At 41.4% G+C, this 13,498-nt stretch overlaps 1 protein-coding gene across 2 annotated transcripts in view; it reads left to right on the forward strand.

Annotated features, from left to right (window-relative positions):
• Window positions 1-13,498, forward strand: part of GALC (galactosylceramidase) — a 62,144-nt gene that overhangs the window by 33,924 nt on the left and 14,722 nt on the right. For both annotated transcript variants that reach the window (XM_074998776.1, XM_074998777.1), the window contains 7 exons: window positions 3,166-3,321; window positions 4,394-4,518; window positions 5,501-5,628; window positions 6,452-6,541; window positions 8,132-8,221; window positions 9,467-9,611; window positions 12,930-13,110. In XM_074998776.1, coding sequence (XP_074854877.1) covers window positions 3,166-3,321; window positions 4,394-4,518; window positions 5,501-5,628; window positions 6,452-6,541; window positions 8,132-8,221; window positions 9,467-9,611; window positions 12,930-13,110 — 915 coding nt within the window. The remainder of the gene's footprint in view (window positions 1-3,165; window positions 3,322-4,393; window positions 4,519-5,500; window positions 5,629-6,451; window positions 6,542-8,131; window positions 8,222-9,466; window positions 9,612-12,929; window positions 13,111-13,498) is intronic.

Below are 13,498 nucleotides of genomic sequence, written 5' to 3' on the forward strand. Positions count from 1 at the left end.
GTGGGGTGTGGGGTGTGTGAATACTTCTTGTGGCTGCTGGGTCAGGCTTGCTGTGAGGTGTAGTTCCAGGAGCTTCTGTCTATGGCTGCATCTCACAATCCACTCTGGCCCTGCTGCCCCCTGTGGAACATAAAAGGGATGCAGTAGGTACGTTCGTTCTTATACTCTGGTTGCCCTTGTACATGCTGTGGCATCCATATCCTGGAGCTAGAGCTGCTGCAAAGCAGTGTTGTACTCCTGTGCCATGTGCTGCAATTCATGGCACAGTACTTCTAAGCTGCCCACATGTTGCTTTATCAGGACAAAACCCAGTGTAGTCCACAGCCCTGCTCACCAGGTCCTGGCACTCCTGCAGCTGAATATCCTGGACACCATGGAATGCTGCTTCATCAGCGTAAGGCAAGCTTGGGCTGGTGGGGCCACATTGTGCTGCAGGGATGGGACAATCAGCAGTGGCTGCACAACTTCTGGATGCGTGAGGCTACCTTCCTGGAGCTCTGTGAGTGGCTCACCCCTGCCATCAGGCAACAGGACACCTGTATGAGACCTGCCATTGCCCTGTGGGAGTTCACCACACCAGACAGCTACGGCTCAGTTGGGAACCAGTTCATCATGAGGAAATCCACAGACAGGGTCATGCTCCTGCAGGTAGCCAAGGCCATCAACCATGTGTTGCTACAGTGGATCATTGCTCCAGGAAACATGGATGCCATCATGGGCAGGTTCACTGTCGTGGGCTTCCCAAATGTGTATGGGGGCATATATATGGCATACACATCCCCATTCTGGCCCCCAACCATCGAGCCATGGACTATATCAATAGGAAGGGGTACTTCTCCATGGGACTAAAGGCCCACATGGATCACCAGGGATGCTTCACCAACATCGCTGTTAGTTGGGAAGCTGTCTGCCAACTTCTAGAACTCCTGCCTCTTCCAAAAGATGCACACCAGCATTTTTTGCCCTGACTGCACCATCAGAGTTGAGGGGGCGAACATGTCCGTCATTCTGGGTGAGGCAGCCTACCCCTTGCTCCTGTGGCTCATGAAGCCCTACATGGCAGCCTGGACCCTAACTAGGAGCAGTTGAACACCAGCCTGAGTAGGTGCTGCATGATGGTGGAATGTGCATTCAGCTGTTTGAAAGGGAGGGTCATATCCACATTACCTCTGTGTAGGGTGCGAGAAGACTTTGTAACGGTCTCATGAGAGCAGTCCGACCCCTCTGTGAACTCTCACAGGAATCATATACAAAAGCATGCTGCCAACAAACAAGAGATACCGGAACTGGTCTGTGCAAAATGAAAGCTGCAAAACAACGCACACCTGCGAACTATGCTGTGTTTGCCAAAACTCCAAGGCTATAGCCTGGCAGGAGGCCACTAGAGGTAGTGATAAGAAATGCATAGGCAATTTTAGGCAATCTTATGTTAATGAGCTTAGCTTTATCAGCTAGCGTTAGGAGGCCTGTGTAGAGCCTCTCCCCGAGTGAAGTTCCGACGCGTCGGGTTTCCCCACTGGTGACTGCGGCGTCTCCGGGGCTCCCGTCGCGGGTGTCACGCGCTTTCAATAAACCAAATATAGCACTCGCCTTCTGGGTGCAGCCTTGTTTCTGGGGAACCCGAGCCTGGTTGGCTACACTCTGTTTCAAATAACTATTTTGAAATAAGTGTTACTCCTCATGGACAGCAAGAGTACCAGGTTCAAAATAAGTGCCCCATTATTTTAAAATAGCAGGCATGGCAGAAGTTGAACCTTTCTGCTCCTGAACTCTCTCATCTGGCAGCATCCATAATCTAGCATGATTTTAGTGAGCCAGGTGACCACTTATCAAGGGTGTGGCCAAGTTTCCTGCAGTTCATTTACAGCCACTAGTCCTGGCTTTCAGTGTTCTGTGCTGTTGTTTAACTCTAATTTACCCCTAAAATGTCCAAGAGCCCAATAAGCAATGGAAATGTTGGTAATGCTGCTAGACAATATTGACCTCCTGTGGTCCAGCAAATTCTCAGGTTTGGCACCATCAGGTCCTAAGGGTGCAAGGACTAGAGAGGTTCAAACGGTAGTGTTGGATACTCTGCCTGTTACTTTGAAATAAGGGGCCTTATTTCAAAATTGGCTGCTACTGTAAACCAGAGCCTTGTAAAGCTAATGTGAATGAATAGTATTGGCACATTGTCCATACTCCTTTTAGAAGAAAACAGCTCACTTGGTTCAGTTCTTTCCTATGCATTTTAGAATATTATTCCCTTCCCATGCCCATGAATTTGCAAGGATCCTTGCCTCTGTATCAGATTAATATTAAGGTGCCTTTTTAGACCTCTCTCACTCTAGTTTATGGCTTTGTTTACATTGTGTAGTTGAGTTGATTCCCTGGTTGAGTTCTCTGTTATCTGAGGGGAAACTAAAACTGCCTTTTATTGTCTGAAATAAGGCCTTGAAACTGTTACAAGGATAAATTGCGTTAGTGAATCAGTGATAATCAAATCAGTGTGAGCACAAAAGGTCATCTGTGATGAAAACAAATATCTGAATTAGAAGCAGGAAAGATTTGGTAAAAAGAAAGCAGTAGAGCTCCTATTGTATTCTGTTTATAACCTCGGTTTAATACAGCTGCTTCAAACTTTCAGTGCTTTTTCTTTTGACTAACATACTTGCTGAAAGTTCAAAGAATTGGTATCTCAGGGGATAGTGTAAGAGTGGAGCATAGAGTTCGGATGAGTGATGACTAAGGGGAGATTAAACTGTATTACTATTAATCCACAAATATTTGAAGATCATAAAAACTCAGGAGGGGATTTATTTAAGGTGGTATAATTAGCAACAGTGGAATAGTCATAGGAAGATGCATGCTAAATATCAGGAAAAAATTGCACAGGAAGAAATGAAACAAAAAGCCTGATTGGTGTATGATGTTTAAAACTAGACTTGTTAAAGCATCAGAATACATTCTAAGGAAAAATTGTTTGTTGGCACAGATGAGACTAAATTATTAAATATTGTAGCTCTCTTCGGGATCTAACCAATATGGTTCTCTGAGGTGAAATCCACTTCGTGATTTGTTTTTGGGCACCAGACATTTTTTTTGTGCTTTGAGCTAATAATCGAATGTGGCTTGAATTCTGCTTTTCTTGTGTTAAGTGCTGTCCTTTTTTGAAATGTTATCCAGGGCTCATTACCCTGGAACAAAAACAGTGGCTGATGCCTTAGCAACTAAGAAGAAACTATGGGCTTCAGAAGACTATAGCACGTTCAATAATGAAGTGGGTGCAGGCTGCTGGGCTCGGATCCTGAACCAGAACTATGTGAATGGAAATATAACCTCGTAAGTCTTGCATGCAGTCAGTTACATTTATAACTTTAGCATAGCTGCACTTCTCTGATCAGTGTGCACTTCTCAGGACTCAGGCCTTTACTCCTTCTGGCTGGAATTCCATGGTTTGTCCACTTTTAGACTAGATTGTGGGCTGCAGTATCCTGTGTATCAATGGTTATTACCCAGCAGGTCCAGTTGAGTTTGGACACCCTGTGGTTCTTTTCTTTGGGGTGGGTCTGACAGTGGTGATGTAATGATAACCGTCTCCTCGAGAGGAAAGTATATGTTTTGGAGCAGAAATGCATAGGAGAGAGAGGAGGATTTTACAGCGACAACACTCACACCTGGCTGTCATCTCCTGGTGATAATGTAGAGGGGCTCACTAGAGATACCCCAGAGAGTGTGCATCTTCAGCTGGTTCTGCTGAATAACTCCACTTACACCCCTTCCCAAATCCCTTGACAGACAGTTCTGCTTCAAACCTGCCACAGATTTTCTTTATGGTTCTCAGGCCTCTTCTTGGGCTGGCTAGGGTTGGATTGGGAAATGTTTTCTGGGAAAATCTGGTCTGAGGAGAAATAAAACCAAAAATTGATACTTTCTTGTATATAAAAAAGAAACTTAGAGGTGTGGAAGAGTTGGAGTGATCAAAATTTTTTGTTCTACGTTCACCATTTTACATTTTAAAAAAATGTTTATAATATAAAATATTGAAATGAGATGGAATCTAAAAACGATACAAAAATCAATTCCAAAAGTTTCAGAACATTCCATTTTGATGTCAAAATGCTTCATGGTTATTTTTGAAATTGCAATTGGCCAAAATTTACCTTTATCCTTTTGTAACAACTTATTGCTGATGAATTGACATGTTCAAACAATAAAACAATCCATTGGGAGATTCCCAGCCGGTTCTAGCTTCAGCAAATGTGCAATGTGTTAATCCCCCAAAGGAGGGATTCCACTGGAATGTTTAGTTTATGCAGACAAGTATGAACTTTCAATTTCAGCACTATCAAAAATATTTAACCTTCTCTGCATTCAAAATTATTGTAACTTTAAAAACAAAACTATTTTCCAGAACTATTGCTTGGAATTTGGAAGCTAGTTATTATGAAGATTTGCCCTTTGGTCGATCAGGATTAATGACAGCACAAGAGCCATGGAGTGGCCATTATGTAGTAGATGGTCCCATCTGGATCACAGGTAAATATAAAGTCCAGGGAGACCTACAAAAGTATTGACAATGCAATACTCAGTATTCTATGCTAAATTAAACTAGTAAAATGTCCTTTATTTTTGGTGTTAAATGATTTTCTTTTGTGTTCACTTTTTATTGGATACAGAACTTGTATTGAACATTTTTACTTTCTTAGCAATAGGAGGACTCTCCCTTCGTCACTTTAACTAGAATGGGGCAGGAGACAATCCTTACAGGAGATGAGAACGGGTTCTGTGATTTGACTTTTGCACATATATATGACTTACATCATTGTAGTTCATGGCTGTCATTAGTAAAGATTGGCTTTCATTGCAAACTGCTGTTTTCTTGGTTTGAGATTGTGTTCTAAAAGAAGTAGTAAGGGCTTGGAGCTAAAACCTGTTGAAAAACTAGGGCTCTGTGCCTGATTTTTGTTTTCAATTTTATTTCTAAATTATCTGGCTACTAGAGTTCTGAGATGGAGAAAAAGAGAATGGAATTGGAATACACCTATATTCTGTTTGTGATAGCTGCTATTGTAAACCATCACTTTGGTCTGTGTGTATATATAAATGTATGTACTTGCAATTTAAATATGTATATATAGATCCAGTGGCCACCCTCTGGTCCATTTTTAATCTTTGCTTATGACTGCAGAGTTGATTGTTAGATCAGATGACCTGCCTGTTCTCCCATGTGACAGGATCATGGGAAGTTCTCCTATTTTTGGATCTTCCACTATTCATATGCAAACAGAAAAATGTATCATGTAGCAAGTGGTTCATATATAAGCATTCAGCTATACTCTTTGATCTCTTTTCAGTTAACTAGCCAGAGTCCCCACCTTGTTAAGTCTATAGAGTTTTGTCTCAAAGTCAAGTGTATGGTTTTAAAATCTGCGACATGGAAGCTACAAAATGGTAGCAGGATGACCTTCTTGGAATTAATGCTGATCTTTCATTTTGCTTTCTTTTCACTGTTGCACAGCGCACACAACACAGTTTACCCAGCCCGGATGGCACTACTTGCAGATGGATGGACATCTACAGCGTGGTGGCAGCTATGTAGCTCTGACCGATGGCCTAGGCAACCTTACTATCATCATTGAAACTATGGTAATGTTTCCTAATAGCCAACAAAGCAGTAGATACTTAGGAGGATTTTTCTAAAAATGTCTTTCAGAAAACTCTATGTGAAGATATTATGTGTTGCTTGCAGCTTTGCCAGTGAGAGCAGATGGAGCTCCTCCTGACATCTACCTAGATTGTACAGCTACTGAGATCTTCTTGGAAATCAGCCCATGCATCAGACTTGCATCCCGGTTTTAAATTTTGACACAGAGCAGTAGAAAACCATTTGATGAATAATGTATTTCTGACAATTTTAACTTCTATAGGTACTTTACTCCTTTTACCTTTTAGATCACATAAATTCAGTATTCAGTGAGAGCCTTCCAGCCTCTTTGCTGTGTAGATAGATACAATACCATCTTTTGGGCTTTTGAAATATTTGCTTCTAAATTAATATTTACTCTGCACGTTCTGTTGCTTTATAATTATTGGTGAGGTATTTTTTTTTAAACAAGTATAGACATCTACCGGACTCTTCAGTGGGGGCTTGAGGGTCAGTTCAGTCTTCCTCTTCAATCTCTGATGATATCGTCCTGGAAGATGGTCTTTGTTCTTTTCCTGTCTTTGAAATTTGAGCTCTTGATTAATTATGGTTGGTCATGTGTTAGGCCCTTTTTATAGTGAAAAATTCTCAAGTTATTCCAAAGGTATTTTGTTTTTGTGTTTTTTTTTTTTTTTTAACCTGAGTTTTGAATCTCGTAAGTACATGAAAATACTGATTTGTTAAGAAAAGACAATTCATCAAAATAGGCAAATGACCAATTTTAGTGATGTAGGTTGTCATTTGTTCTGTTCGTTTTCTTTCCAGACTTATCATCACTCTCCATGTATCAGGCCTCCATTGAGTCCCTTCCATGTGTCACCTCAAAAAGCAACCTTCTACCTCAAGGGATCCTTTGTAAGCAAATGTTTATTTGTTTGCATATATTGTATAAGTCATTCAGGGACATTGGGCTGCTGCATTTAGTGTGGTGTGTGTGTACCCGGGGCCTATAGTAAAACAAGATGTCACTGCGTAATGAACCAGCTTTGTTCATGTTGACATCTAATTGTATTCACATAAAAGAGAGGGGACTGACTACTACGGATAACTGAAAGTTCTTTAACTTTTATAGTGAAGTACTATATTTTGCATGCTGAAAGATGAGCACTGTGTTTCTCATTCTACGGATGTGTAAGACTTAAATGTTCTTCTAGGAGCACAATAACTATGTGTCATGGTATGATTACCTTCACCTACTGACAACTGACTTCCCCACCCCAAAAAGGGCATTCAAAGAACGCCACTGTTTTTTCCTTATTGTTTGCCTGAAAATACTTTTGGTGAAATGGCAAGGAAAACGCTTTCCTGTATTGGGCCTGGAAATCCACCACTTCCTTTCTCCCACGTGGGCATGGTTAATCCTCTCACTTAATGGTGACAGATCCTCTTTTTATGGAACGTTGTTTCACTTGCCACCTCCTGTAACTCTTCTGCCAAAAAGTAAAGGCCTACAGTCCAGTCTAAACAGTTCTGCTCTATGTAAACATATGCTGGATATCTCTCTGGGGCTGGGTGGGTGAATAAATGCAGCTCAGGTGAGAAAAGTATGACTGGAACTCCAGTAGCCATGGAAAATAGTCTACAATAAATGGTAGATTTGGGGAGTTATTTATCAGAAGGTGAAAGTATTTCAAACTCTCTAAGTTTTTTCATTTCTAGTAGGATTGGTTCCTCTTCCTTCACAGCTGTACAGCCTATTGTGGTCCTGGGCCATCATTCCCCACTTGAATAATGAAATAGAAGACTTGTCAGCAGTCCTCAAGCACTGTTCTTGGATCACAGTCTCTGCTAGTACCCACATAGACCTGCTTTTATGGCCTACAGCTTGCCAGGCAGGCTGTATTAGAGATCCTGTAGGGACAGTTGACATACCACATCTCGAATTCTGTATTTTCTCTTCCTGATTTCACTGTGACTAAATTCAAACTCAAGAAATTTGGTGAATGATTTTTTTCAGTAACAGAATGATAGTTGTCCTTGTATTCTTATAGCACTAGGATACACCAGCCGTGGTGTTTATGGTTATAATTAGGTCCAGGCACTAGTGACCAAAACTTAGTTGTCTGGATACTTCTTTGAAAGGAGTGAGGCAATCTAAGCCCAGCTGCTGGAGGTAAATATCTGTACTGTAACCTACATCATAGCTGGTGCTAATTGGCCATGTTGTTACCATTCTTGACAGAAGCAAAGGTGTCAGTGGGCTATTAAGAGTTAATTCCATGTTCCAAAAAAAAAAAGGGGGTATTCTTGCATATTGGGCTGAGACCCACGAAGTGGGAATTGTGAGCTGCAACTGTCCATGCTATAGCTGGTCTGTGGACAAGCAAAGAATGGTTGTCTCTCAGGATGTCCACCCAACATCTCACTAAAACAGATTTAATATCTCTAAATCCTCAATATTTCCAAAGAAGAGTCTTATGAAAGCTTTTGTATATTTCTTCCTAGCACAAAGTGAAAACTCTGAAAATGTGGTATACTAAGCTTGGCTTCAAATCTGTGAATTCCACCTTATTCCATCCACTTCCTCCAGTAAAGGTGAGTTTGTTACTTAGTGATCACGATTAAAGGTTTCATTTATTTATTTATTTGGGGGGTGGGGAGGCGGCGGTGGTGGTGGTGATTTATTATTCTGGGTAACTGATGGGATGTGGAAGGAAAACCTGGTATATACACACAAAAAGTTTTGATGCTTCTGGCTTGTTCAAAGGGGTCTAATCCTATCCAGTTCAGTTGTGGAATGTTAAAGTGCACTTCACATTTACCCCAGTGTGAGAAGAGAATATGTCTGTTTGGGCCTGACATTGCATGATGTAGGTGTACAGTATTCCCTGTGTAATCATAAGGTGTTGAGCAGGATGGGGAGTCCAAGGGAAGTAGATATTCTTGTTAGCAAGAGTCCTGCTGCATGACTGCCACATCTGTCTTTCATGGGAGCTGGAGTGAATCTTCAGGAACAAGGATGTAGTTTAGTGACTCACTAACATACAGATATACTCATGCTTTCCCCAGGCCTTTCCCCTTTCTTATGTATACACTTGAATCCTGGAACAGGTGCAGAGTGGACGGAATCCTTTACTTCACAGTGCAGCGCTTACACTACTTGTGTCCCTGATGTTTGCATCTATGCTAGACTGCATCAACCTTGCACTCTGTTGTACAGTGATTTCTCCTCCCTCCTGCCCCCGGGGATCCAGGCCTTATTTCTCTGGACAGGACCATCCCCTTTCCCACATCTCATCTTCACAAGTTCAACCTGATATTATTTTTGAGCTCTGCTGCTTGTCTGGTGTTCTTCCCACACATTTAGAAGTAGTTTGTGGTAACGGACCCACCCCTGGTGCCAGTGAATGTTATACCCCAACTAATGGGAAGATAGGAAAATGGAGAAGCTTCTGCAGGCCAGGTGCTGATTGCCTTGATAAATGCTACTTCTCACAAAGCTGTTCTCAGTAGTATGAGACCTTGCATATGGTCTGGTGTAAATGGATGTTTCCAGATGGATCCCTGTAGTGCAAAACTGCTGCTTCCCATCTTCACTGTAACTCCCTTATGTCTTTCATGCTCAGAATGGACGAATGGGGTTGTGCCTCATTAACTCATTTATAGGTAGTTTGCAGTGTTAAAGCTAACTGGAGAATGGAATGACAAAGCTCAGCGTATCTGGAAGAGATTAAATTCATTGACAGTAGATGCTGGCTTTTGTATTAACTCAAAGGAGATGCTGCAGAATCTTGGCACACACTCATTGCCTTCTTTAGCTTGTGCTTTCTTTCATTCCAGGTAAATGAAGGAGTGTTCAGCTTAAATCTGGATGTGGATGAAGTCTACACCTTAACCACCCTCATGACAGGCCAGAAAGGCACTTATCCAGATCCTCCCCCATCCAAGCCTTTTCCAACAAATTACAAGGATGATTTCAGCATTTGTAAGTTGACTCCTAATTTCTTAAGGTCTGTGCTGCCTGTGCAAGCAGAAGAGCTACACTGCTTAGGGGAGTGGTTCACATTAATATGGCCTAGTCTACACAAACAAGTTAGGCTGACCCAGCTACATCCTCAGGGATGTGAAAAGATCCACCCATTTAAGTGACGTATTTAAGCTGATCTGGTCCCTGGAGTAAACAGCATGGGGTCAATGGGAGAATTCTTCCTCCAGTCTAGCTACTGTCCCTTGTCGGAGGTGGATTCCTTATGCTGATGGGAGGATCTGCTGTGGCTGTGCATGACGCCTGCATATGTAGATTTTTAGCAAGTAGTGTCTGCTGGCTTGCACCTGTGCAGATGTTCTCCCTGTGCTCTGTACCAAAGGGTTAGGTAGCAATCCAGACCGACAGATCTTCAGTTCCTTCTTACGATCACATGGCCTGAATCAGAATTCTGCGGTGTCTGGTATTGATCCTCTTTGAAGTTCTTTCTGGTAACTATTAAATTTTTTGTATTGTTAATATTCTTCATTGTTTAAACTGTCAGTCCATTGAATCTTCAGTGTAGGATTTGGTTTATGTCCAGGCTTTAAGAATTGCATCACTTGTTCCCATTCCTTTTTGTTCAGTATTGACCACCAGTGTTTCCTTTATTGCCTTATAGAAGCTCCTGTCTTCACAAAGTGCAATATAAGCCACTTTTTTTTTGACTCAGAGGAACATGACAGACATGAGAACTTTGACATGGGAAGCACCTATTGGAATGTGTTATGAGGCTTCAGTTGGATCTAGGCCAGTGAGGCCCCTGCACACTTATATCAGCCTGAGATATCAAAGTATGTTTAATAGCTCACTGTCTGATTCAGGAGCAACATAATATATGTTTGCACTCTTGGACTCACAGCCCCCTCTGTTGCTGGGACCAGCCCTTTCAAAGGAGATTCTAGTGCTGGGAGAATCTAGTTTCTTAATCCATTTTGCTGGCTGCAGTTTCTTACAATGGTATCACCAATGGAACCATTCCCAACCTTTTATTTTAGAGATTCTAATGTTCCAGTGAAACTATTTTCCTCTCCAATGAAGGCGTTTATTCTGGACAAAGGATTGAGTGCCTCCTACTTCCAATCTCACTTGCCTATGTGGAGATCTCCTTAGACTATTGGTACCCTGTACATTAGGGATCACCACAACCTCCTTTCAGTCCTTCATATTGCCCTTCCTGGGATCAGGGAACCTGTACACACAAGGAAAAGGGCCTGTATGTTCCGGTAGGGAAGTCCGACCACCCTTTCTCTCAGAAGATCAGTCATCCTGAGCCTGTGGAAGAGGAGGAAGATCCACTGGTACTGACAGATTTCTTGCTTGCTCACAAAAAACAATTGCTTCAGTCTTACCTTGTCCTGCAGAAAACCCTTAACAGTTCCAAAAGCTGCTTCAGAGAGTAGCGTAATTGCTTTAGATCCCCGTAGGGAAGACCAGGGCTCCTAATTCAAGCTATTGGACCTTGTACAGTCCATTAGGCCTAGCTTAATAGCATATGCAGTCACTGTGGCCATATTGGAACCACCGAGTACTGTATGGTGTGTGTTAGCCACTTGTGCCTCTGCTTCTGAGCAGGTGGAAAAGTCTTTTTCCTGTCAAAGGGAGCAGATTTTATTTCTGTTTTACCCTGATCTCCCTAGTTATCCAAGCAGCACAGAAGGGTCCAGACAGCTGTATTCAAAAGCCACCCTAGCTCATAAAGATGACAAGTGTTTAGACTTCATGGTGAGATAAGTATTTACTGTCACCAGCCTTCAGTATAGAATGTGCAGCTATCAAACCCTCTTGACAAACGAGATTTTTTTAAATTATCTAAGTTAATGAACCGAAGAGAAGTTATCCCAGGATATGGACACCTTAAGCTTTTATTGACAAAGGCAGGCTGGTGGCCAAGAACCTTGTTAACAAACTGCAGCCAACTCTTCTGATACCATAGATTCTGAAGCAGTATCAGGTGGGAATCTTTGGGACTCCCCAGGGACTACAAAATGCTATGCCCAGCTTGCCCTTTAAAATCAGTCTTTTTCATCACAAAACAGATGAGTCTTTTTATTCACTGAAGGACTCCATGAGAGCTGTCCATTCCTTCGTAATATACATACCAGTCCTGAAGAGGAAGCATTATGCATTAGTCCTCTCAATGAAGGGATGCATACCCTGGGGAGACTTGGAGGTCTTCTGGGGGTATATCAGCTCATCTAGATGTTTGCCTAATTTAAACAGGCAACATAAAATGCACTAGCAAAGTCAGTTCAAAGTACAATTTTGTGTAGGCAATGACTTGTTTATACTTATCTATACCCCTATACAATGAAAAGTAAGTAAAACATTTATATTCCAATTGACATATTTTATAATTATATGGTAAATTAGGAAGTAACCAGTGGTTTCAGTAATAATGTGCTGTGACACTTTTTGTGTTTTTATGTCTGATTTTTGTAAGCAAGTAATTTTTAAGTGAGGTGAAACTTTTGGATACACAAGACAAATCAGGCTCATTCTGCACTAGGCAAGTAAGTTGACTGCAGACACAGTTTTAGCTACAGCCATTGAGTAGCTAGAATCAACTTATTTGCAATTTACTTACCTGGTCATCTTCAAAGAAGGAGGTTGATGGGAGAAACACGTCAACCTCCCTTACTTATCACAATATTGAGGAGTACGGGGGTCGGCTGCGGACCCCAGATAATTTGGATTTCATGTGTCTCTACCAGGTGTGTAAAATTGAACCCTGGAAGATTAACCCTAAGTGGGTCAATCTTCTGGGTAATGTAGACATACCCTCACACTCCTGAAAGGGTTTGAGTCTGGAAAGGTTGAGTGCCACTGTCCTATGCCTCATGCCCAAGTCTGTCCGGTTTCACTGCACATGATGAAGAAAATACAAAAACAAAACAAGCAGTGATGACAAACATTATTCTTTCAAGTTGGGTAAAGTAAAGTGTGGTAGCACTATAAGAAGTAAATTAATTTGTGGCAGACGTTTCATTGGGTGTGGTTGAACTTGAGTTTGTGCCCCCATTTGCACACACAATTCATTCATGCTTTTTCTTGATAATTCTTGGGGGGACAAAAAGTATTGGCAAAAAAAAAAAATTCTGGGTTGAAAACCAGACCATCATTTTGCACTGCTGTTGATTCTCAAGCACAGGTACTTGGATAGAAAGAAAGCATAAATATGAAGACTATTTTATGAGAACTTTCTGAAACGGTGGAGTGTAGGGGGCTGAAAGAAATAACTATAACTGTCACTGTTGGATTTGTTTCTTCTTTCAATAGATAATCCACCCTTCAGTGAGGCTCCCTATTTTGCTGATCAGACTGGAGTATTCGAGTACTTTGTCAACAATTCTGATCCAGGGGATCACAATTTCACGCTCCGCCAAGTAGTGGTTCAGCGACCCATCACCTGGGCTTCTGATGCAGACCAGACCATCAGCATTATAGGTGACTTTAAATGGTATGTTGAATCAACTTTTACAGAATTTTTTTAGTTTTTTTAAAGATTTAATTGATGATAAAAATAAACATTGATATTATTTATTTACATTTTCAAGTTGCAGAAAATTATTGCGAGGGCATCACACAATTTATTGGTAGGATGAAAAAGGTAAAGTTTTGTAATTGTTAAAAGACAATCATATATCAAAACATACAAATTAAATATCCTTAAAACTGTAAAATTGCAATTTTTGCCTATCTGTAAATTTCAGTTATTAATGGAAATATTTTCCACTGGGGGGGGGTGGGTGTGTGTGTGTGTGTGTGTGTGTGTGTGCGTGCACACGCATGTGGTGAAATCATTGTTTGCTGACATTTATTGATTAAAAACATTGATTCTTCTGAGA

This window comes from Carettochelys insculpta, chromosome 6 (assembly GCF_033958435.1).
Source record: "Carettochelys insculpta isolate YL-2023 chromosome 6, ASM3395843v1, whole genome shotgun sequence".
Taxonomy (NCBI): domain Eukaryota; kingdom Metazoa; phylum Chordata; order Testudines; family Carettochelyidae; genus Carettochelys; species Carettochelys insculpta.